General features: G+C 41.6%; 2 protein-coding genes across 5 annotated transcripts; one reads left to right on the forward strand and one right to left on the reverse strand.

Annotated features, from left to right (window-relative positions):
• Window positions 1–383: 383 nt before the first annotated feature.
• On the reverse strand, window positions 384–13121 carry UBA3 (ubiquitin like modifier activating enzyme 3). Of its 4 annotated transcripts, none has more exons than XM_058845005.1 (18): window positions 13053–13121; window positions 12894–12935; window positions 10000–10120; window positions 8991–9071; window positions 7387–7469; window positions 6756–6836; window positions 6119–6162; window positions 5765–5829; window positions 4796–4951; window positions 4575–4677; window positions 4015–4128; window positions 3162–3215; window positions 2707–2743; window positions 2546–2627; window positions 1942–2042; window positions 1750–1813; window positions 1589–1643; window positions 384–1156 (listed from the first exon to the last, which is right to left on the reverse strand). In XM_058845005.1, exons 1-18 carry the CDS (start codon window positions 13070–13072, stop codon window positions 1068–1070), a joined length of 1392 nt encoding a protein of 463 aa, XP_058700988.1. In that variant the 5' UTR covers window positions 13073–13121; the 3' UTR covers window positions 384–1067. The 4 variants fall into 4 exon arrangements, with proteins under 4 accessions (XP_058700988.1, XP_058700990.1, XP_058700991.1 ...); XM_058845007.1 differs by having other exon boundaries at window positions 13042–13091; XM_058845008.1 differs by having other exon boundaries at window positions 13063–13081.
• Window positions 13122–14839: 1718 nt separating this feature from the next.
• On the forward strand, window positions 14840–24446 carry ARL6IP5 (ADP ribosylation factor like GTPase 6 interacting protein 5). Its single transcript, XM_058845023.1, has 3 exons — window positions 14840–15205; window positions 22184–22401; window positions 22719–24446. The coding sequence occupies exons 1-3, from the start codon at window positions 15030–15032 to the stop codon at window positions 22889–22891; spliced, it is 567 nt and encodes a 188-aa protein (XP_058701006.1). The 5' UTR covers window positions 14840–15029; the 3' UTR covers window positions 22892–24446.
• The last annotated feature ends 349 nt before the right edge of the window (window positions 24447–24795 follow it).

Raw genomic sequence — 24795 nt, forward strand, 5'->3', positions numbered from 1 at the left:
ACCTGTGCCAGGGCCTCACCACCCTCACAGGAAAGAATTTCTTCAGAATATCCAACCTGGAATTCCCCTTTTCCTGTTTGTACCCATTACTCTTTGTCCTATCCCCATATTTCACCTCGTTCAGTTTGTACCCACTACTCCTTGTGCTATTCCCCCATCTTCCCTCGTTCAATTTGTACCCATTAATCATCCTTTTAAACTATGCTGCTCATAGTTAAAAAACTGTAAACTTCAAACACAGCTATCATATCAGACTAGAATTCACATTGTAGCACCCGGCACTGCTTAGGTCTCTGACTAAAGCAGCCAAATGATGCCCCAGATTTTTAAATGGAGGTTATAAATGCTCTTGAATGTCCACAGAAAAGCCAAAACCTCAGGTGTCTTTCTGATTCTTTTATTAATAAATACCTTAACAGCACCAATGATATTTGAACATAATCTTGCAGTGCTGTGCACGGCAGCTCCTTGGGGACATTGATGAGACACATCTGTATTTTCATGTACAGTTGATCATTTTCTCCTTTTGTGTTTCTTGTAAACAAAGCCATCTCTTCCACATTTAACATCTTCCATAAAATTGATCAAATCAATGCCAAATAAAAGGGAAATGCTAATTTTAATCTACTACCTCCTTTGGTTTAAGATGACTCAGTAAGTCTCAGGAGTGCCACAACTTAAAACCAGATTGTTTTGGTTCCTTTTAAAAACATATTTTCTTTACATATGTGTGCACACGTGTTGAAAACAAGGTTTTTGGCCACCTTCAAGTTCCGTGTGTTTGAAAGTACATTAGCATGAACATTTTGACAACAAAACCAGGGAAAAGTGTATTTCTATACATCAGAGATCTGTACATGAATAAGCATTTGTACAAATATAATCCACCAAATATTGGCTTCTACGTACAATTCTGAAATATGGTGATTCATTTTGATTTCCTAACCTTCAACCATGCTGACACTAACAGGAACATTTCAGGCTGCTTTAACACCCACAGAGTATGTTTGTTTTATAAAGTGGGCACAGATATCTCTTGCTGTATTTGTACTTTACTTATGAATAAATTAAGTGGTAAAGTGAAGCTTGAATAACATAGTCTGTGGTGTAGTAACATCAGCAACTGCAAGTTCCTGGCCATCCACAAGCCCCAGTTCTGAAAGAGAAAGAAAAGCTTAATTAATTTAATTAAATCCCTCTTGCCTTTAAAAGAAGCCAAAAAAATTTAGAAATGCTATTCCCACAAACCATAAATATGATGAAATAAAGCTGCAAACAGCTCCCTGGCTAAATTAATATTAATCTAACTTAACCAGGAAACAGACCTTGTTGAGAAATACATATAAAACTCTACTGAAGTGTGTTTTATTTACAGCAGTTATTTGGTTGCTTTATTGCAATGTTCTGCGCATCTGCCTGCACTTCACCTTTAAACAATTGATACACCTGAGAAATGTGAAACTAAAACTGAATGTGTATTGAATGTAAAAGGACAATGAAGCACATTTTACTGCATAATGCAAGATAAAACTAAATATCCACACAGAGGGGTGAAACTGACTTTCTCTAACTTGAAAATCCATGATACCTTTTAGTGTCTTGGAAAGATTTGGCCTTGTTCGTTCTTCAATTGAAGCTACTGTCTGCAAATTAAAAAAAAAAAAAAAAAAGCCAAAATATTTTTTATTCAAATTCAATAAATTTAAGTAAATTCAGACTATTAAAGTCAATTATGTATGTTCAGATTACCTGTAAATAAAGTGTTTTATTTCCCCCAAACATAGTTGCTGTGATTGCAGGAGATTTCATCTGCCTATATAAAAAACATTTAAAAACAAACAAAACACAAAACAGGCAATGAGGTTAAAAATATTTAAAAATTACCTTTTTCAAGCATTAAACTAACAAATTATCAAATTAGTCAGAACGGTTGCAACTTACAATGAAGCATTATTTGTCAAGTAATCCAGGATCTCCTGCAGTTTAGCTGATGGGGAGATTTCTATGTTTTGGGGAAGCTGGCTGCAGGCTGGACAGTTCTCCTGCCACAAAACAGCACAAAAATACACATTATGTTAAAGATGATTTTAGAACTGCTGCTGGTACAGTCTCTAAAGTGTTTGTGTTGTGGTTTTTTTAAGTTTTAGCTCTAGAAATATTATTAGTTGCAAATATTAATGAGAAAACCCATTTCCTTCTGAAGTTTGTCAGATTGACTCCCAACAGCACTTAAGTATTTAAGAATGACAAATTCTATCTGACATAAAATCCAATACTACAAACTTCCAGATCAATTTTTGCCATAATGTCTTTTTGAGAAAACCTGCCCATGTGTCATCTTAGGTTTGAGGATCTTATTTTGTAGTTCTATTCTGCAGAAGTCGCTGTAACTACAGTAATGCTGTAGTTTCCATATTTATAACTTCATAAATATTGTTATTCAGTGCTAGGGGCCAGTTGATTCAATACTGAGGTTCAAATATACACACAAAGTGCATGAATGCAAATCAAGGAAACAACCCTTCAAGCCTTTAATGGCACTAACCTTTCTTTCAGCTTCAAAACTGTATGTATATAATCCATCCACATCATTGAACACCAAGTAGTTGTTAAGAGGAACATATGCACTGTAATGAAAAATATGTCAGTGTTGATGCATGGCATTCTGCTGGAAATCAGGTCTGCTATTAGTAAGAAATTAAATACCTTGTGGCTATTTTAAAAACTTCTGTGGCGCAAACAGCTGGAATGAGAAAAAAAAAATAAAATTCTTCACCTAGCTCTACCACACATGCAGACACCACACAGTTGTACCAAAAGTGACAAAAAACAATTAAATATAACAACCTATAAAGAGAAAAATAAACATCTGAAGGCAGCTGGTAATTCTGTGCATTAACACCATAGATTTGGCACTAATCTAAGACTGTATCAAGCCTATGTACTGTGTTTTGCAATTTTTCTCCCCAGCCTTAAATGCTTTTGCTCTCTCCCAGAGTCATACCATTTATTCAGTCACATACAGTTTCTCTATGGAAAACAGAAATGAGACTGTAAATCAGACACTTTTAAAAATTACTATTATCCTCTCCAAATTCTCAATTCCAAATTGTTGTCCCACTCTCAAGTCAGTAAGGCAGAAGTGAAGTGAGTCAGCATACCTGCAATTACTGCATTTGTAGAAGCTACTGCTGGAATAATTCGTTTAACCACCCCTGTAAAAACAAAACATACAGCTCTGGGTTTTCCAAGAAACTCCACTGAGAGACTACTTTTAGACAGAATAATTTCAAAGGGTGGGTCCAAAGGTACTTTCAAGTGTCCAGGAATTTCTGTAACAAACAGGTGTAATGACATGCTGCTGCAGTAGTTGGACACTTTTTTATTTTAGGAATGGATCAAGCACATTAAAAAAAAAGCAGGTATCAAACAAAGAGAACTACTGAACAAACTCTGAAGCAAGTATTCTGTTTTTAGCACTGGAAATGAATGTTCTATTCCTGTTTAACTGGAGAAATGCACAAAGGAAATAGTTTTGTACTTGGTTAGTGTTTAAAAACTGATTAAATGAGTGTCAGCATAGTGCATTTGCATGTGAACAGAGGCAGGGACAGCAGAGAGGAACAGATTCTATAGACTTAAGCAGCCTGAACTGGCACAAAATGTTGCTATTGCTAAAAAAGACAATCAAGTCCTTTTGTTTCTATTCTTTGACCCAGCAAGAGTGGTCACTGTGTAATGTAAACTGTGGAGCTGCTCCAAGTTAAAAATAAAATGGCAAAAAGAATGTTCACTTTTATCTCAGATAAGTTCCTCTGATTCATCATGAATGCCCGAACATCTGATTCGTCACAGAAATATTTGTGCTGGCACAGGAAACAAGCTGCTTGCTTCTGTTTCAAGGGAGAGAAGAACTATCTCGGCACAGCTGTCAGCTTAGTCATAACAAATACAAAGAATGCCAATCCAGCCTAGGTGCAAATGGCACAACTTGGTGAAATGCCATCCCCTTACCTTGGGTGAGTCTGTAGGTAACACCTTTAATATTAAATTGTGATGCTCTTTCTAAAGACTTCTGGTAAATCCACTGTATATGTTCAGGGTCATCTCCATCCAGTGCAACACCTTCTACAATAAAGAAATGATAAAAGTTCTTCAGAAACACAGCATTATTTTTGTCTAAAAAAATCCCTGATTTAATTTAAAATTAATACCCCATGAAGCTATTGAAACTTGACATTTTAAACAACCAAAGTACTATTTTTACAAAAATCTTTAGTTTTAACACATCCTATACACAAATTATCATCACTGCACAATTTATAGAGCTGTTACAGGTTACATTTTAATTGAGGAAAAACACTGTGCAGTGTGAGAAACATGAGCAAACATGGAACTGGAGAGTGAGTTCAAGAAGAGAAAATCCATCTCCAGCTCAGAGGAGGCTTAGATTCAATATGACAATGAACCACACAAGGATAAGAGGCAGGATTGTTTTAATAAAAGTATACACCCAACTCAAGTTAATTAAAAGGAGAAATGTTCATTTAACACCAGTACAATGCATTAATTACCTCCAAAAGGCTGTTCCTTTGGCCACTGCAATATCCTGACATACTCAATGCAATGCTCTGGCAGTCTGGGCATGGATGCAATGGTGCACATGGGAAAATTGACCTGGTTGGGCAGGGGAGGATAACCAGCAGAAACCACCATACATTAGATGTAGTATTAAGAAAAGAAACCAGCAAAGCAGAGGAATATGAAAAACTGGCAATTTCACTGGCTGAATTACCTGTGGTGGGTAAAGCGAGAGTGTGCATTCAATACACGCTGTCATACCAGGAATAATCACACGAACATTTCCTTTGAAACCTTCTGTCCCTCCATCTATCAGAGGTATGATGGAACTTGGATCCAGGACACCATCTTCATAATGCAAAAATGACATCTAACAAATAAAGTGGGGGGTGGTGTTGGTTTTTGTTTAGTTTGGATTTTTTAAATAAGTTGCAGGAAGAGAAAAAGTCCTAAAATTTTATTCTTAAAGGTACACCCAACTATTGAGTGCTTAATATACAATTTATTTTAAGGGCCTATAAAACAGTACTTATTTGTCAGTGCATAAGACTTTATCAATCACCTTCACCCTCTACCTCCTCCCCTTACTCCCCTGATAAATGCTATTTTTTGCTATATATGTTCTTATAGTTCATCATAGCAAATGGTTGGTTGGTTGAAGGTTTGATTTTTGATTTGTTGTTTTGCTTTTGTAATTTTTTATGTATTTTTTTAACTCCAGATCATTATTTTATAAACAAATTCATGATAAAACTACCAGCTTTCTGGTCACTGAATTCTGTAACAGTGCAGCTCCAAATAATGGCATTTACAAGTTGCAGCATGATAAACACTGTTCAGGTAATGAAGAAAAAATTCACAATGGGAGCATCTGGAGCAGCTCTGGAGTTTTCTTTCTTGATTTTCAAAAGCTGACTACAGAAGGCCACAAGCAATATAACCTAACTTTGAAATTATCACTGCAGGGCACTGCACGAATGTTGGCTAACACTTCTCAAGAAAAGGGCAGGTAAGAGAGCCTGCATTTCATCCTGCTCACAGAAAGAAAACAGAAATAGTTACAGAAAGCTGTGAGTTTCAACAGCCCTCATTCATTACCATTACACATTCTACACAAGTATGTCTAATTTTAGTCATCTAAATTCAAGCAATGATCAGGCATTAAGAAGATTGAAAACTTTACCAGCATGCCATTTATCCATCTTCTTGCAATTATAGAGTCCAGCCCACAAACAATAATATGAAACTCTAGGGAGGAAAAAACATTATTCAAAATCTATACTAATGCACACTTCTTAAAACAAGCAAAGTATTCTGTCCATAACAGAATGGACAGTGACTGTAGGTTAGCTATCTCCCCTAGATTACCTGTATCATAGATGTATTTAAATTTTGTCTACATGTTACTTCTACTTCCAGTATACTGTGGAAGACTGAAATAATTAGCAAACTACCAGGAAAAGCAGTGAGCAGCAACATCTGCAAGGTTCTCCTAAAGCAACAGTGGGTGTTTGTCAGGCAAACAAATTCCACTTACGTCGATAGAAGCTTTCATCCATGTCTTGGATCTTTTTAAAATATCTGAGTGCAAGCCCAGTAAAGGAATATATTTATAGTTAAGTTTACTGTTTTCTATTTGCTAACCTAAAACCAAAATATTATCTATTTTATTACTGTAATTCTATATAACATCTTCCAAAAATTTGTGTGATCTGAGATTCAAATTCCCACAGCTGAATCTCACAAAACTAGTAAAGGGCACAGTGGAATAATCCTAAATGGCAAAGTTCAGCAGGTGAAATATTTAGGAAGCTCAAAATACGTGCTCTCACAAAGTCCTTTATCAGTAAGTGCTGCTCTGTGTTTATAAACTACCTCCTACCAGTGCTTACTCAAAACTCTCTGGTGAATAATTCCAGTATCTCAGTGAAAATTACAGTACTGCACCTGAATAAAAACACTCCGTGGAAAAACGCAAAACAATTTCTGAGCCTTTCCCATGCAGATTCCCTGTATGCTAATGGCACAGGAAAGAATTCTCAACTCACCAGCTGAATGAATGTGTTCTTTATTGTCTGAGAAACAGGATGGCAGCAGAATACTTTAGATACTCTTACCACCTACAGACTTTTCTAGGATACTGAAGCCTTCAGGGCTTCTCTGCAAAAGGATACGGTACAACAGCACAGTTGGGAATGCGGCTGTTCAGGAATTCTGCTGCAACTTCTGCTTTTGGTCGCCCCACATCCTTCGGTCTGGGAAAAACCCAAGCAATTCCAAATGCTTTATTTCAGCAGATTTTGTCTTTCCAATCTTGACATTGCAATACTGAATTAAGTGGCTAATTGTTACTTTAGAACAATTTATTTAACTGGATAATATTAAGGTATCCAACCCAAAGCATTCCATGATCTCCATAAAGCACCAGATGTGAGAGCCTCAAAATTAACTATGGTTATCAGTACCAAAAAAATCCAATGATTTTTCACTGTACTTGGATGAAAAAGGTACCAGAAAATCTGAGATCTCAGTCTGTGTGCATTTATTCCTTGCTGTCACCTTTTCCATTAGTCATACTGGAATGGCAAGGAACATAGGCTGATTTTCTTGATGCCAGAGATCCCAAGATAAGAAGAAATCACATGCAACATTTAGTTAATTCTGAGCACTGTTGTGACATGAAGGTCCATAATCTTTAATGACCTCTTATCCAACCAAAATAACGAATATATTAACATGTTTTATATTTAGGTACATTTAAAAAGACACAGAAGTTAAACTGTGAAAATATAAAATGTCACTCACCGAAACAAAAACTGTCGATTAAGATTAGAAACATCTATAGTATCCATGTCAATAACATGGATCTGTCTGAAGCCAGACAGTGCCTGGGAAAAGAAAAGGTCAGCTTCATTTAACAGGAAATTAAATGCTCACAAAGCTCCAGAATTCACTCCACGTGCCAAAACAGCAACCTTTGGAGGAACAAATGAGGCTCCTCATTGCCTGTGCAGACAGGTACATGGTCATTCTTTGTTCAAAAGGGTTTTGTTGGGCTGCTAATGCTGGTATTCAGACAGATGGAATTAATAACATTCCAACAGCCAAAGACAATGCTCTCCTGAAGGCAATATTGCTTTGGCCTACCTAATGCTAACACAGGGAAGCCAGCATTAGCCTGATCTACAAGGGGAAACTGCAGTATTCCTTCATGGCTGGAGTAAATCAAGAAACCATTGGGGAAAAACAGCACAGAATTTAAGCAAATACCATAAGCACTTCCATGCTTAGCAGGAATAGGAAAATAAAGTTTAATTCCTTGAAAAGGCTTTTCTAAAACTGCTGTTAATGTTTGGAACATTGACCGTTTTCACAGGTGGCATAAGTAAGTCTGGCATTTTGACCCAGCTATCACAGTTCAAAACAAGGCATCATTCCTCATGGCATTCAATGCTGAAGCAGAAGGCAAACACAAAAATCACCTCCCTAAGAACACACTGAACCTCTGACAGAAGCTCTGCCTCGTCTCCATTTGCATGCAGATCATCACTACATCTGTCAAATAACTTTACAGTAAAATTGCTTTAAAACTGTATTGTGGGTCTGATCTGATAAAGTGATAACATCAGTCACACACAAACAATGTGAACTGCAGTTAAAGGAAATAAAGGTTGTAAAACACGGAGTTTAGAGAAAAGAAATGAGCTGTGGTGTTCTGAATTGACTGTAAAAAATTTGAGTCATATACAAAATATGTTTTTTCCTTTAAGACTCCATCTTTTTATATATAAAGACTTTGAAACTTTTCCCTTTACATTTTCTGAACAGACCTATCCTATGCATAATAAAAGATGCACAGAAATCCTTGTTCCCAAATAAAAACATGGGGGAGTAATAGTCCAAACTACCAAACTCAAATGGGATCATAACAGGGATATACTGAGATAAATGTCAGTACTTGTGAGGAAAAAAAACACAATAAAAGGGTAATTAATTAAACTCTTGCATTCCAAACAAAACTTCTTTGTAGCATTAGGAGTATGATTTGTCCTTAGTTGACTTCATTTCCCTAGATCTGGCAATTAGGGAAAATCACCAATATCAGACTGGATCTAAGGCATGCAATCTTCACACAAAGCAACCTGCTGTACCTCAAGACAAGCTTTGAGACAGCTGAATAAACAATATGCAACATGTGAAAATACCACCTTTCAAGTGCATTCTTGATCTTTATTGTCTGTATCAACATGTATTTTACACATTTGATTAGAACTTAAAATTCTAATAGCTATATACAACCAGAACTGCAAAATTAGCCAATTACAAAAGTTTTGTAAAGGAAAAAAAAAAGAAAAGAAAAATAAATAGAGACAATTCTAAGAAGGAAAGGGTTTAAACAGAGTAATTACCAGGTTTTTCAGGAGTTCACATCCTAATCCTCCTGCTCCAATAACTAGTATTTTACATGTGCTTAACAAAAAATCAAGGGCCTGCAGAAAACATAAAACAAAATATTAATACAATCTGTCCTTTGTTTCATAACCCTTACAAATATGTTCCCATAAATTTTCACTGCCTAGTGAGTTACAGATAAAGCAACTTTACATTTGCAGGACTAATTATATATTGGACTTCAGTCAGTTATTGACTTCATGCAGTTCCTACATCCCCACTTAAGAGAGAATTAAGACCTTTTCTGATATCAATATATTACTTTTATATTATTTTCAAAAAAAGCAAGATCCACGCATTATTATTTAAGGTGATAATGCTTTCCTTCTACAAATATTTCACTGATATATAATACAAAATATATCTAAACAGATAAACAACGTTGCTGGACAGAAAGAATTGAAAATGTTAAGTATATAATTGCTTTCTGCGAACTGCTCTACTTGACCCCAGTCTCCAACTAGTAAATAATGGAACAGTACATTAAAAAGGTAACAGGAAAATACTTTTGACCACAAGCTCTGAAACAAAATGTACAACAAAAGAAGAAAAGCAGAAGAAATACTTAAAATATTCTACCTACTACACATTTTATCCAGTTCTCAAAGTACTCAAATTAACACTAATTTCTTCTTTAAGTACAATAAATTCTTCCCTCTATCAAATTACTTTAAAAGGGAGATATAAATGTGCTGTTTTTCATGTGAAACTCAAAACCAGCATAATTCATACACTGCTATATATTTATATATGATGACATCAAGCTTGAAGTTGACAACTTAAAAATACAAACTTATAAAAAGAACACAACATGTTCTTCTAGGACCATAATGTTCAGTTGATTAAAACACAAGCTTTTCATGCAGCTTTAGTACTCACACATTTCTGGTGGTCAATTAATGAACCTGTTTACATTAATTTGCAATACACTCTACAGATATTTGATTGAAATTAAGTCTTTCTCACTTGAGTGCCTGGCTCGAAATCGGGATGTGTGAATGGTCCAGATCGCTCGAGGAACTTCTTTACATGGTTCCAGCGACCTTCCCAGTCTCCAGAGTCCCCACACCCACCATCAACAGCCATTCTGCACAGAACACAGTAAATTCAGCTGCAAAATCAGACAGGAAAAGCCACACCTCTAACTTTCTATACAAAGAACACCCAAACTATTGACCATTCGTACAAATGCATCTGCATATTCTTTATGCCTGTAAGTTATGCACGTGAGCATTTGCATGAGTGGGTTTTATTTGTGGAACTAGAAAGCAATAATATAAATATGCACAGAGGGGAAAAACAACCCAGGCATTTCAATAAACCCACTGATTTAACAGTTACTAGTAAAAGTTGACCTGCAGTGAAAAAAGGGTCTAGTCTTATTACTTTTATTTCCCTCAGATTTGAAGAGGACACAGAAAGAGAGCTTGTTCCTTTAGAATTTGAGGGTGATGGTTTTTTCATCAGACAAGTCTTGTATCTTTTTTTGACACTTTGTAACTGCAATTGTGAGGCACTGAATAAATTAATAATTAATTAATTAAATAAAATTAATAAGTAATGTGGCCCAACATCATTCTCTGAATCTTCAGGGTAGTTTATTTAGACAAGTATTTTTAAAAGACATGAATCTTGAATGTTCTTCACCCTCAAGTGATACCATGGAATTAGAACTGCTCCATTTTTCAGGCATCCCCAAGCCTGTCTGCAGTAACAGTCTCACTTGAAAAAAAAATGAATATTTTCAGTTATCTTCCTTTAAATTTCCAAGGCAAAGTTTTACATCAAATACTCCACTACCCTTTTCTCCTTTTGCAGGTCACTTTTAATAGTACTTAAGTATAGATTTAAATTTCTAAGAAACTTACTGGAATAGTTCAAAATCAGCTCTCAAGTAATTTTCTACTATAAGATCAACACCTACTTCCCTATTAAATAAATAGTAGTTCCACTCAGTAAATATGATTATGTTCTATGTTAATATAAAACTAAGTTGGTTATAAAAGAGCTCTGCCAATCCTGAGCAGCAAAGGATATGCCACCACTGATAAAGTGTTATCTGCTTTCTCCTATGAAGCATTATGAAAAGCACTTGTCTAATAACTCTTTGGTAATGTTTAGAATTTATTATAACTTCCTCATAACTCATTTCAAAATCAAAGGTAAATGTGGTGAAAACATCTAGAGTGAGTTCTTTTATCTTCTCAGAATTCAGAACTTGGAAAACATGGTATGCCAATAGTAACTCACAGGCAACTGATTTTGCAGAAGATTTTCAGTAACAGGGAAAAACTTCTCTAAACTGCAGGAATAAATAATTCATAATTCACCTGTGATGTCCCTGCCCATGGCAGCGGGTTGGAATGAGATGATCTTTAAAGTCCCTTCCAACCCAAACCATTCTAGGATTCCATGATAATTTGATTGCAGACTAAACTCTCCTCGTTAACTGTTGAGGGAGGTCACTTACTACATGAGCAGTTAAATAACACCTACAAAAATTAATTGAATTCATAAGGGTCTTTCAACCTCAGCTGCACTTTCATATCTCCTCCAGTTTTCACAATAATGTGAAAATACACATATTTCACATAATGGGAAATGGTGTAAATAAACACAACACCCCGTCTGCAGAACCCCTCATCTGCTGTACACCAGATTTCAAGGGGTGCACTAAGAACTGACTTAAGCAAATAAAATGGGTCAACAGACATCACAAAAACTGCTTCTATGAATATTATAGTGTTTAGTGTTTCTGCAAATGAGTGTGGAAGCTGTGTTTGGTGACACTAAAAACAATTTTTTTTAATTATTTTATATAGTCCCTATAAACAGCTACTAAACAGCAGCACTCCTTTTCTGTTTAGATGTGTATTTTCCTTCCTAAGTGATAAAAATTAAAAGATCTAGTTTCACTTTTGCAATTATACTAGTTTTTTTTTTTTAGAGGGTTGGACATTGTGGAGATCTGAAAAACATCAGTAACTCAACCTGAGATTTTATGTTTTATTGCAGAGACAGTTTTTTCAAGTGTTTAATTTTTGCACTGTTACAGCATGACCAGATATAACAGCTCAACAACATTCTTATTTATTTCGTTATTTTCATTTTCGGTTTTGTTTGAAATATCAGAGCACCACAGTCCTTACATTGCTTTAAGCTCAGACTTTTCCCTGCCACCTTCACATCTGCAAAGCTCCATGCTTTTGGGGGGACTTGGCATGCAGCCCTCCCATCCCACATGCCCAGGGAATGTTGTGACCCTCATCCCGACACACATGCACTGCCAGTGCCCGGGCAGGCCCGCCTGCTCCCTGGGGCAGAGGGACACAAGCACATGGAATGGAGTAGAGTTAAGGGGTGGAAGCAGATGATGCTAAAGATTTCTCAACATTCGTTTTCACCGCCTTTAAGGCAAGTGCGTAGATTTGAAAGAGTTTTAATGTGCAGAGACAACTGTTCTGCAGTCTGAATTTTTAGTTTTCAGCCAAAACTTAAAGTCACCTGCTTCTAGCCTAGAGGCGCTCCCAGGGCCCTGACCGGCAAGGCAGCTTTTCCCCCTCTCGTCACCAAGCTCTTGAGCACACCATGCCAAGCTGCGAGCCCGCAACTCCCACCCCGCTCCGGGGCAGCCCCTCGCTCCTCTCCCCGGCAGCTTCCTCTCCCCAGCCCTCGCTGCTCCAGGGCCCTGCCCCACCTACGCCACCTTTCCTGGGGCTCCCTCCTCCCTGCCCGCGCCTCCCGCGGGCCCCGCAGCCTCCTCCCAGCCCTCAGCTCCTGCGGGGCTGCGGCTCGCCCTCACCTACCCCCGCCCCAGCAAGCGCTGCCCCTGCCCCGCTCGCCCGCAGCCCCGCACTAACCCATCCGCCAGCAGCTCCTCTAGCCTCCTTCTTTTCTTCTCCCTAAAAGAGAGAGAATAAAAGAAGGGTCAGTATCGCGCTACAGAGACCGGGGAGGAGGGAGAGGGGACCCCGGGCCCGGGGCAGGGCCGGCCGAGCACACACATACAGGGCACTTACGGTTCCTCACCATCCGCCATAGTTCCCTCTGCTTCCCACAGTGCCCCGCGCGGGGCGGAGCCGGCCCGGCGGGCTCAGCGGCGACAGCGGCGACAGCGGCGACAGCGGCGACAGCGGGCACGGAAACCCCCGGGCACCCCCGATCCCTGGCACAGAGACTCCCTCCCGTCCCGCCTGCGCGCACCCGCGGGATCTCCCTGCGCCCGCCTCGCTCATGATCACAGAGTCGTGCAGTGGTTTGGCTTCAAAGGGACCTCAAAGCCCATCCAGTTTCACCCCTGCCATGGCAGGGACGCCTTCCATTACCCCAGGTTGCTCCAGGCCCCGTTCAACCTGGCCTTGGACACTTCCAGGGATGAGACAGTCATCTGGGCAGTTTCTCTGGACAGCCTGTGCCAGGGCCACACCATCCTCACAGGGAGGCATTTCTTCCTAATATTTAATCTAAACCTTCTGTCCATCAGTTCGAAGCCATTCCCCTTTGTCCTATCACTCCGGGCCCTAGTAAATAGTCTCTCTCCATCTTTCTTGCAGCCTCCCTTTGGCCACAATTGGGTCACTCCAGAGCCTCCTCTTCTGCAGGCTGAACCATCCCAATTCTCTCAGCCTTTCCTCACAGCAGAGCTGCTCCATCCCTTGATTCATCTTGGTGTTCTCCTCTGGACTCAGAACTTCCTGGGAGCCATGGAGGGCACGCTCAGGGACAAAGCCTGTGGAGATCATAGTGCCCTAAAGCCTTCAGGAAGGCTGGAACCTAAATGTGATCAGGCTGGGGGTCACCGCCTGCTGCAATGGCTTTTGACTTATCTGCACTCCCTGGGCAGGGCCTGGACAGGGTGCACACATAAACCAGAACCAGTGCAGCCCAGGAAGCAGATGAGCAGAACTTGGGCTGCACTCAAGTCTTGGGGTCCCAAACTTTAGGGATGTAAATCCTTCATGGATGGAGCTGTGAGAAGCAAGTGGCAGTCTGCTTACATTTTGAGAAGGATTTTGATGCTTGGTGCAGGAGCGCAGCAAACCCGGGGTGATGCAGACAGCCCCTGCTCGAGCCATGGCGGCTGAAGTGTGAAAACACAAGTGCTCCAACATTGACTGCTGGGGTCACCACAGCTGCTGGCACCAACCTTTCCCTCCAAAGGCACAGTCACCCTCTTGTCCATTTTAGGAGCTCTCTAAACACAGAGACTAGTTTAGAAAGGAGACATTGTTTAATCTGTACAGGCGGAAGTTTCAACAAATCAAGCACTCCAGAGGGTAAAAAGTTCCATCTATTATATAGTAAAATTTACATGAACCCGCCTATATACTACATCTTCTCCGCCCTCCTAATGCATATTTATTTAGATGATGTAATCTTACGCAATGCCTGAAACCCAAAGTTCTTTTTTCTCATTAGGCAAATTCTGTTGTAGAAATTATTAGATGACATCAGTCACTTTGCAAAAGGTGAGAAAATTCAGCCTCAAGACAGAAAATTCAGCTTGAAGCCCACTAACAGAGCCCCCCTGCCATGGGACACCCCGCAATGCCTCCTTGTCTGGGGCTGACACTTCTCGTGGTGCCCTCCCCACTCATCCCTTGCTTCACAGATGATGCCAAGTGGCTTCCCCACGTGAATGCTCAACGTGCATCACCACTTGCTGAAGGAACAATGAATGTACAGCGATTATTGACAGCAGCCCCTGTCAGCTGCCAGCCCTGGGCGGTGACACACGCCCGTCGCTTGCGCTGCCGCTGCTGCTCGTTCTCTCGTGGGTTCAGCGGGGCGGAGCGGCGGGCCCGGAGCGGTGCCGGTGTCGGTGCCGGTGTCGGTGCCGGTGTCGGTGTCGCTGTCGGTACCGCTGTCGGTGCCGGAGCGGGCCCGAAGCGGTGCCGGTGTCGGTGCCGGTGTCGCTGTCGGTACCGCTGTCGGTGCCGGAGCCGCCCCGGGGCGGTGCCCGGCGCTCCCGAGCCTGCGCGGCGGCGGCGGCGGCCATGGAGGTGCAGGTGGCCCCGCTGCGGGCCTGGGACGATTTCTTCCCCGGCTCGGACCGCTTCGCCCTGCCCGACCTCAAGGACATCTCGAAATGGAACAACCGCGTGGTCAGCAACCTGCTCTATTACCAGACCAACTACCTGATGGTGGCCGCCGCGCTCGTCTCCATCGTGGGGTCAGTGCGCGGCCTCGCGGTGCGGGGCCGGGGCCGGGGCCGGGGCCGGGGCCGGGGCCGGTCCCCGGGCGGGGGCTCTGCGACCCGGCCCGGAGCCACGGGAAAGGGCCCGGGCGGGATGTGAGAGTACAGAGGCGGGGGAGCTGCCTTTTCCCTTCCTCCTTGCTCCTTTTCCCCTCTTTTCCTTCTCGTTCCCCTTCCTGCCCTTCCTTATGCCTTTGGTCTTTAAAAACGTAGGGGCCTGGTCTGCAGCCTCCCTTGGCGGGGGGACTCGGTGGCAGTCAGGTTTGTGATGTACTGGTGGGGTGTGACCGCTCTGAGGACTCCGGTTCGTTATCTCCCTTTTCCACGGGCTGCTCCTGCAGCCCTGTGCCCGAGGCGGAGGCTGCGGACACCGCGCCGGGCAGAAGGCAGCGATGCTGGGGCTGCGGGATGTCGCTGCTCCCGGAGCACGGAGCCGCATCCTGCGCAGCGATCTGTGCTTCCTCCTGAACCCGCCCAGCCGGGCTGCTCAGGCTGAGACACGCTCAGCTTTAAATTTAAAAAAAAAAAAGCATAGATAAATTCTGCTCTCTGTTACTGTTCCAAAGTAATGGTCAGGGCAAGCCATTCTTATTTCTGAACTAGCTCATACCAAAAATCTTGGCTATAAAATAAGTAAGGTATGCCTTCATTTCATTTTGATGGGCAAGATTCAGACCTTCGAGGTAGGACCATCCACTGATACAGTGTTGTGTCACACCCAACATTCCTGAAGGGAATCAGGAAATAACCTTATAGTCACCTTCTGAATCATAGGCTGTGTGACTCTATTTCAGGTACTGCTCTAGGATCTTTGGTCAGAAAGCTCTTAAGCAAGACATGCAGCAGAAATTATGATTAAGCTTTTAATATGGAAACTGAAATACTCCACTCTTCTCGACAAGCAACACACAAATACTTAAATTGGAGAACTGCCCAGCCACCAGGCCAGGATGGCTTTGGCTGAAGTGCATCTTATCTCTTATGTTGCAGAGGCTTAAAATGATTCTCCTAAATAATTTTTTGGGGGGGAGTTGGTAAGCATTCTGCATCCTATTAGGGCTTCTGAAGCTGTTGACCCAGCATCCAAGGTAATAAAGGTTCTCTGGCTCACAGGGGAATTTGACCAGTGCTCTGTGGAAAGACTGGCTCAGAATCCTGCCTTTTCTTCCTGGTGCATATGATGGTTTCAGGTTCAGTATAGTGGCATAGGCCTTGTTCTTTTGTCTTTTGGTGGGGATATGTTGCAGTGATAACCCTCTGTGTTGAACAAGACGTGAAGTGGGATCTTTATTTTTTTTTTTATTGCATGTTTGAGAGTGTTTGGTATATGATGAACCTGATTCTTCTAAAGCAGAAGTAAAATCAGATAAAGAATCCTAAGGGAAATGGGACAATATCTCAACAGGGAAAAAATATCCATTTCTTTTAATAAAAATATTTTTCATTTGGCCAGACTATGGCTTTGGAAGAAAGGTAAAGAAAGTTCTCCTGATAAATTTAAATTGATGACTAAGTTGTCTTTCACTTCATTCTGTAATGGGCAGGAACCTCTGATAAATGATGAATCATGACTTTTTAGGAACTCCAGGGCTCTGTCCAGGCCTAAGGGCAGGATTATTGGAACCACTAATGGAGTGGTCTTCCTGTGATCAAAACTAAACTTAGCCTATGACCAACTCTACCTGCTCATAAACCATCTAATTATATAGACAGACTTGAAATGCAAAGATAGTATTTTCAGCTGTTGTAGTACTGTGGTTGTGCTGGGCTGACACAGAAATTGTAGCCTGGAGCTTTCTTCTTACTGGAAATACAGTGCTTTGTGCCACAGCTTTAGTTTACTGCCCCTTCTACAACAAAGCTGACCTCTCCAGCCTTTTACCTTCTCTCCACAAAGTATGGAATAACCTTACCATGAGCATAGTGGAATTCTAATGATCTTTACTGCATCGTGTCTCTGCCTTTCTCCTTCCATTTGCCTTTTCCCATAGCTACTGTTACCTGTAAAGGAAGTTCTGTGCTTTACAGTAACACAGATTTTACTTTCAGCCTACAGGACTGGGTAGAAAATAATAAATCAATAAACAAGAAACTAAAACTCCTGAATTAATGGCATTCCACAAATACAGGCAGAAGGATTCTGGACCTGTCTGCTTTTTCTTTTTCCACCCCCTACAACTCTGTTGCAGGAGATTGCTGATAAAAACCAAGATCTTGACAAAACTCTACCCTTTCTCCCAGTTACAGAGGAACTGGACTCCCTGTTCTTACCCTGAGCCAGGGCCCTGTCATTGTGAGTCCTCTTTGAATTTTTATTAAAATCAGGGCCTTCAGTGCCTCCCACATCTTGCAACTTCCCTCAAACAGTCAATTTGGTTAATAAGTGAAATTTGTCTGTTCTTCCACCTACTCCAACAAGGCCTCTCTATCATGCAGTTCAAACTTAACTACTTTAAATTAATGTAATTTCATCTAGGCTTTTGTTGCCATGTACTTGCTAAAAATTAGCTTCTAAATCTGACAGTTTTAAAAAAGCGTGCTGAATTTCAGAATGCTGCATCAGAGTGCTCATTCTGTCTTGGAATAATGTTCTCCTTGCAGCCTGAGGTTTTATGCCTCTTTCCTTTGCCACTTCTTCAAAGCATCTACTGTCCATCTATACAACCCCAGCAATCAACAACTGTCTCATATTTCTTTTCCTTGTTTCTTCTCCAGACCACTACCTTAGCTGATGCACTTGTAGTGATTCCCTTTGCTGAAACAAAGGCTCCAGGGCAGCAAAATATTTAGTTTCTCTCATGCTTGATGAAAGATTGAGCGAGCAAAACACATAATTTTAAAACATGTTGCATAATAATCTTGGTGCATAACTTCGTAAAGGTCTGACAGTTCTGCAGGCGGGAATCTGTCTCCTGTTCTCAAAACCATGCAAGTGAGCAACAGTAGGTACAGAAGCATTGCTAAATCCATGAATGCTGAGGGCTGTCCCTTGAGACAATGTGCTATTTACAGTTTTATCTGCTACCTGTAGTTACAGCTGTATAACCTCAGTGAAGCTCAAAGTATGGGGAGAGAGGAGGCGGAACTTGGTCTTTCAAGTTATTTAAATTAATACAAATGGGCACATTTTAGTGCTCTAACCTGCCCAGTCCTTGGGCTGTGGTGGAGCAAAAGGCCTTTGAGAAGGAATTTTCATGCTTATTTCAGCCTGTCTGGGCTGCTCTAAATAAAAAAAACATTCTCAATGACTGCCAGTCTCCTACTCAGCGCCTTTGTTCGGACTTGCCTGGTCACATGCAAAAGAAACAGATGTGACAGCAACTGCTGAATAATCACCCCAAGACAGCCATCTAAAATGGAGATGATATGAGGATGGAGCTATCTCGCTTTTGCTTTTTATGTGGCCTATCCTATTTCTGGGCTTGTGCTGCCGGAGGCTACTTGCCTTACACAAAGGAGCTTGCCAAGCTCTTTTTTCCATATGCTACAGCTGTGTGTCCTCCCCCTCTCCTGCTGTAAGGCTGTGCACAAGTGTGCAGGTATGAAACAACCTGACAAGAAGAGGTGATGTGATAGCTCACTGAAAACAGAGCTTTTTGTGTTTTCCTGCTCCTTTGTGAGAATTCTGACCTGTTTTGTGATGCATGTAGGGCAGAGCCTAGAAATATGAATCTAGTTTAAAAAAAGAAAGTATTTCATCTTCATCTGTTTCTGTTGGCCAGGGGTAGCTGCCAGTACTTCTTCCCACACAATTGCACCCCCAGCATCCCTGCTCTCCTGAGGCTGCTTCTACCAATACAAAGTGTCCTGTGGTCCTACTTGACACAGGACAATGCCTGTGTCCCTGCAGCCATCCATGATGTTTATTTTCATGTATTTGTTTTCCCTGTCTCTACTTTGTATCTAGGTGGATGCTGAAGGAAGCCTGATATCTGCAGGGCAGCAGGAAACTGAATCTGGGTGATGGCTTTTCCTGTCACCCTGTCCCAGCCATACTGGAGATCACAGCATCCCTCCAGGGTTGTACCTTGTCACCACAGAAAACAAAGGAGATGATCCAGCTGGGGTGCTGTGGGCTGTTGGCACCCCAAATGCTGTTAGTCCTGCCACACTCACTGCTTTCAGGATCAGAGAAGTTAGTGGGTTTTATGTCCAACCCTAAAAGAGTTTCTTTTCCCCTAAGTCCTCTGAGCAGTATAAACTCAAGTCACTGTAACCTTGCAATGCTGTGCATTACATTTTTAGTTATTTGAGGTCTCATAAATCCCTGCTAAAGGGAATTATATTTAGAAAGTATCTTATAACATACTTAATGGCTGGTCACTTACCTTTTCTCTGCATCTCTGAAAGACATCCAGCCTCCCTGCCTGAGCACAAATTGGTCCCATTGTGTTCAGACCTCTGTATAAATAACGCCAATATCAGTATTGATGGTTCAACATTAAGGTGACTTCTAGAGCTGTTACACAGCTCTCTTTTTCCCCAGTCTCTGTTGTTCTAAAATTACATATCCCTGTTTTTTCCTTTTTAGATTTTAGCTATTGTGTTATTGAGAGCAGTGTGCCAACAGATCTGAGTGAAACTGGATAATGGAGTTCTGTCTTCCTGAAAACTGCCATTGTTGTAGAAGAATTTTCTATGTATGAATTTCTAGGATAATCTTAGTGCTGTAAATTATGCTGCGGGCGAGTCAAGCAGTAAGGTGGCTTTGGCATATGACACCCTATGCAGCAGTGTAATCACCAGTAGTGAAGCCTGTGGACACATGGCTGATAATGTGAATACTGGTTTTCAGTGGCAACTGCAATCCCCATCTGTGTTCCTGTGGCTCTGAATGCCTTCACTTGATACTTCTGCTCACTGTTGCCTTGTACACGTTGGAATGCAGCCCACTTCAGAAAACATGTGATTCAAATCCCTTTCCTCAGAAAAGAGGGATCTTCTGAATGCATTCTCCCCTCACCCCTCTTCATATCCCTTACAGCCAGTCAGTTATACAGAACCTGTGTAATAACAGAAAGAAATGTAGAGCAGAGAAGTCTTTGCCTCTTCCTTATAAATATGGAAGGATGGTTCTTCACCACAAGTTTCTGAAGTTGTAATAAGAGTAGTAGGGATGATAAGGCTTTGAGAGTATTTTCCAGGCAGATGCAAAGTGTAATGTGGAGCTCTGCCTAGATCTTTGTTGCTTCCAGGATTATGTTGTCCGTGGATTTTTAGCAACAAAAAAAAAAAACCAAACCAAAATTGCTGTGAGTTGTGTAGGTTTGGCCATTTCTGCTCCAAGACAGCTGAGGTGTAGAGGTGAATCCTACTTTAAGAATCTCATATGTCCAGTAGTACATATATAACCCAGGCACCAGTGTGGTCCCGTCATGAGCCACCCTCCTCCTGCTGCAAAGGAGCACAGATGAAACTGATTTCTTTCCAGAGCAATGCTGTTCACTTTTTCCAGCCTGGAAACTTTAGATTGACAGTTCAGAGCTAAATATAATCTGGCTGGCTACAGGGAGTGACTCAAATGCAACAAGCAAGTCTGGCCTGTCACCACTTTCCAAAAAGCCCGATTGGCTTTTCAGCATGAGTAGCAGAAGCAGGTGGGGAACAACTCTGAATTTTAATCTTTTTCTGTCCAGTTGTCCCATCTCCTGTTGGCACAGGATTTCCTGACTTGAAGGATCAAGAGCCAGTCCTTGCTCTGAAATAATTCTTGGGGATTCTTCCTGCTTCAGGGAAATGCTCCCTAGCACTGCAGGTAGAGTGTTGGCAGGACCGGTCCAGCAGCAGATTTCTTCTGCCTGGGCCGGATATGAAGCACAGACCACAAACCATAACATCCTCCTTGGCAGTGGGAAGTGGATGAGCTGCAAAGTCTGCAAGAGTAAACCTTGAGCATGTCTGGCTCTATTGGGCGGTGTCATGCTGCTGCCATAGTTGTAATAGCCCAGAGGCCTCAGCTGCTGTGTAATCAGATCAGTGCATGTAAAAGCCAGAAAATCAGAATGCACATGAATTCACATAACTTAATACTATTTAAGTGAAATACCACAGAGCCTGGGCTCTGGGTGAGTACAGGAACAAGCTCAGTGCTGAACATTTGATTCTGAACAAGCTCTAAATACTTGGGAAAGCAGTTTGAACAGGTGACGTTCTTGCTTTTGTCCAAAAAAGGGACTTGCTGTTTATAGTCCAAAGCTGATCCACTCGATGGCTTGGTTTGCTTGGAAACTCTGATAACAATAACAGAACACAAACCTCAGCAGTGACTCTCTTGCCAGTCCTGGCTCTTCTTCCTGTAAGGCTGTAAGGCCTTTATCACATACTCCAGTTCCTTCTCAGGCATGCTTACTTGGGACTGGGCTTCCATCTCTTGTGCTAACAGAGGTGAGCTCTTTTTGCAGGTTCATACAATTCTTATATAAACCAATGAGGTTTTTTGAGAAATGAGAAGTAGTGAAGTAACTTCCTTTACTCAGTGTTCTACCTTTCCCTTTTTGCAAACCTAGATAAGATGGCATGAAGAGCTAGCTCATCTCAAGGCCTAGCCTGAGCCTGGTTTTGGCTATGTGAAGGGAAAAGATCAGTCAGTGTTGTCTCTATGTGCTGTCTGGGTATGCTGACTCTGGGTGTGATATCAAATGAGTTGATTGCAGAGGAAGGAGGGGCCCTGGTGGGAAGTGCTTCTGTGATGATGTGCTGCAGAAACACATCATCCTGAGCTAAACTCAGAAAGAGAAGATAAAGATTATCCAAATTCGTGCTAAGGGTTTCTTCTTCAGTTGTACTTTTTCCTTTATTTAGGATGACCTTGGTGAAGGTCTTGACAGCAGCAACTGCCTTTCAGTGCCTAATCCCCCTAGTAACATTACCACTGAGCTGGCTGCTCCTATATGGACAAAAGTAATGAAGGTTCCTGAAACTGAACTCTTTTTTGTTGTTGTTCCTCTTCTCCAGGTTTCTGAGTCCCCTGAACATGCTCATTGGTGGCACTGTGGTGGTGCTGGTTTTCCTGGGGTTTGTGTGGATGTCACACAACAAGGATATACTCCGCAAGATGAAGAAACAGTACCCAACCACGTTTGTCGTGGCCATCATGCTGTCTAGCTACTTCTTGATCTCCTACCTGGGAGATGTCATGGTGTTCATGTTTGGGATCACACTTCCTCTCCTCTGTAAGTATTTGTTCTCTTCTCTGGAGGGCAGAGGTGTGTGACTTGAGCTTTCTCAAACAAGTCTGTAGAGTCTAAGTCAGCTGTTAACTTTGCTATCTGAGTTTAAATGGTCCCAAAACAGAACTGGGGGAGGGGACACAAAGGAGCATAAGCCATCTTTAATGTTATTATTAAATGGGTACCTGTGGTTACTTAAGCAGTCATTGATACATCATCATCTTCCAGTGATGTCACAGTGCTGGGAAGCATCTTAAGTGCTGCAAGAACTATGCATTCCTTGGGCATGAGCAATTAATGAGTGTGTTTCTGTCATGCAGTGATGTTTGTCCATGCTTCCCTGAGGCTCCGGAACATACAGAACAAGCTGCAGAACAAGATGGAGGGGATAGGCTTGAAGAAGACCCCCATGGGCTTCATACTGGATGCTCTAGAACAGCAGGAGGATAGTATCAACAAACTGGCTGACTACATATCTAAAGTGAAGGAGTAAGCAGCTGCAACGTGGCATTTCTGCCTGTTGCAGGAGTGTAGTTGCTATTTACTATTGTTCAAGCTTGCTTTCAGTTTATGTACAAAACAGGAAATGCATGTGGTACAGGTTAATAGTTGCAGGATACAGGTATTCCAAGGTCTTCAGGGCTCCTCTAAGAACAGCAACTTTTTTTCTATTGTATAGCAAGATGTTCTGGTGTTTACACAAATACATATTTACTTAACCATGTCTGCTTGTCTCTTCTTCTGGGGGTGGAGGAGGAAGAGGTGGAAACCTAAGGAATGCAGTCTCTCAAACTGTCTTGTAACAAATTGGTCTGTTAAAGCAACATCCCTTTCATCTCAGTTCTAAAATATTGCAGTTTAGCCAGGTTATGCTGAGTAGCACCTTTCAGCCTGGTGATGCTCAGATGAGCTGGAATGTATCACAAGCAGGTATCCCTTGCATCCTCCAAATCCCTCCCTCAGGTGCTCTGTGTTACAGAGAGCGTGTTACCAGCTTAACTGGCACGTGGTAAAACTGCAGTGCTTGTACCCAGTCTGGGTTCCTGTCCTCACCTCTCAGCCCTCTTTTAGCAGCCCTGAAACAGTCTAAATAGCTGTAAGCATGAAGAGTATACATGGCACTGCCTGCCAGTCCCAGTAACATTTACCTGCAGGCTCTCCAAAATCCTCATCCATAGAAGTGCTCCCCTTTGTAGGAGAGCCAAACTTCCTTGTGTACCAGCTAAACTCTGGCCAAGCATGGGAGAAAAAGAGACAGTTTGGATGAGCTGGGTTTCTACCCCACTGATGTTTTTAAATACTGCTACTTTAGGACTTACCTGCTTTAGTCTGCACAGGCTGTTTGTAGATGGAGGTGTAAATGTGTTCTTGAGCGTGGGTCATCTTTTTCTTTCTTCTCACCCAGAATGCAAAGATACAGGTCAAACATGCATCTGTTGACTCTGTATTTCCAACACTCCTCAAAGGAATAAACTGCATTTCAGGTTTACAAGTAAAAGCAATAAATGTCAAGATACAATTTTTGAAAACCCATTCCAAATTCATGAAGATATTTGCCTGTTAAAACTCCTGATGTTGAAAGCAGTGCGGGGGATTCTTTTATATATACACAACTTAACTGCCAGCTCTGACAGAATCATCTTGATAACAGGAGCTTACCAACAACAGGGGGGGAAAGTTGTCCAGGTGGGACTCCATTTCAAATACTCTTGCATTTCTCTTTTCTAACCAAGTAATTAATTTAACAAAAAAGCAAGGATTCTTGAAGTTGAAGCTTTTATGTAACTTGCCATGCTGTTTTCATAGTGAACTGTGTAGAACTCTGAACATGTCATTCCATTTAAGTGTTAAGGTGATCAGTATTTATCAAAAATGTCTGTATATTCCAGCTGAAGAGTCAATGGCCTGTTCCTCACTTGTAGCGCATGGTCTTTGTTTTTTGAAAACTGTTTCCACACCTAAAGAACATAGTAGCCTATGACTTCATCATTACAGTAGCATTTTAAAAACTGCAGTTATGAAGAAAAATAAATTCTAATGGTTGGAAACATGAGCTTGTGCCTGTGTCTGTGGTTGGGGTGGTGGGAGATCTGTCACCCTGAGGCTCGTGCTGGGGATTAAGCTGCTGGCTCTGACTGCTCTGTATCAGCTTTGTTGAGGCCAGAGAGACCTCTGAGCTGAAATGTCCCAGCCTGGCTCTTGCAGTCCTTAAAACAGCTGCTCTACAGTGGAATACTTATGGTATTTCTTCATGCAGGTTTGGTCTCTTATATAACTCAACTCTACTTAACTGGGATTTCACATTTCTGTTAATTACCTGAGAGGGATTTCTGCTTCTAGGATTACTGAGAGCTGTGCCTTGAGCAGTACTAGTGTCAGCTCTGCTGCAGTCAAACT

Source organism: Poecile atricapillus, chromosome 9, assembly GCF_030490865.1.
Source record: "Poecile atricapillus isolate bPoeAtr1 chromosome 9, bPoeAtr1.hap1, whole genome shotgun sequence".
Taxonomy (NCBI): domain Eukaryota; kingdom Metazoa; phylum Chordata; class Aves; order Passeriformes; family Paridae; genus Poecile; species Poecile atricapillus.

Excerpts from the sequence above, each read along its gene's own strand:
- ARL6IP5 (XM_058845023.1), top strand. The coding sequence starts at position 15,030 with ATGGAGGTGCAGGTGGCCCCGCTGCGGGCCTGGGACGATTTCTTCCCC. Across the intron at positions 15,206-22,183 it reads GCGCTCGTCTCCATCGTGGG|GTTTCTGAGTCCCCTGAACA; the intron begins GTCAGTGCGCGG and ends CCTCTTCTCCAG. Across the intron at positions 22,402-22,718 it reads GATCACACTTCCTCTCCTCT|TGATGTTTGTCCATGCTTCC; the intron begins GTAAGTATTTGT and ends TCTGTCATGCAG.
- UBA3 (XM_058845005.1), bottom strand. The coding sequence starts at position 13,072 with ATGGCGGATGGTGAGGAACC. Across the intron at positions 3,216-4,014 it reads TACCTACAGACTCACCCAAG|GGGTGGTTAAACGAATTATT; the intron begins GTAAGGGGATGG and ends TTGTTTTTACAG. Across the intron at positions 1,644-1,749 it reads ATAAAACACTTTATTTACAG|ACAGTAGCTTCAATTGAAGA; the intron begins GTAATCTGAACA and ends TTTAATTTGCAG.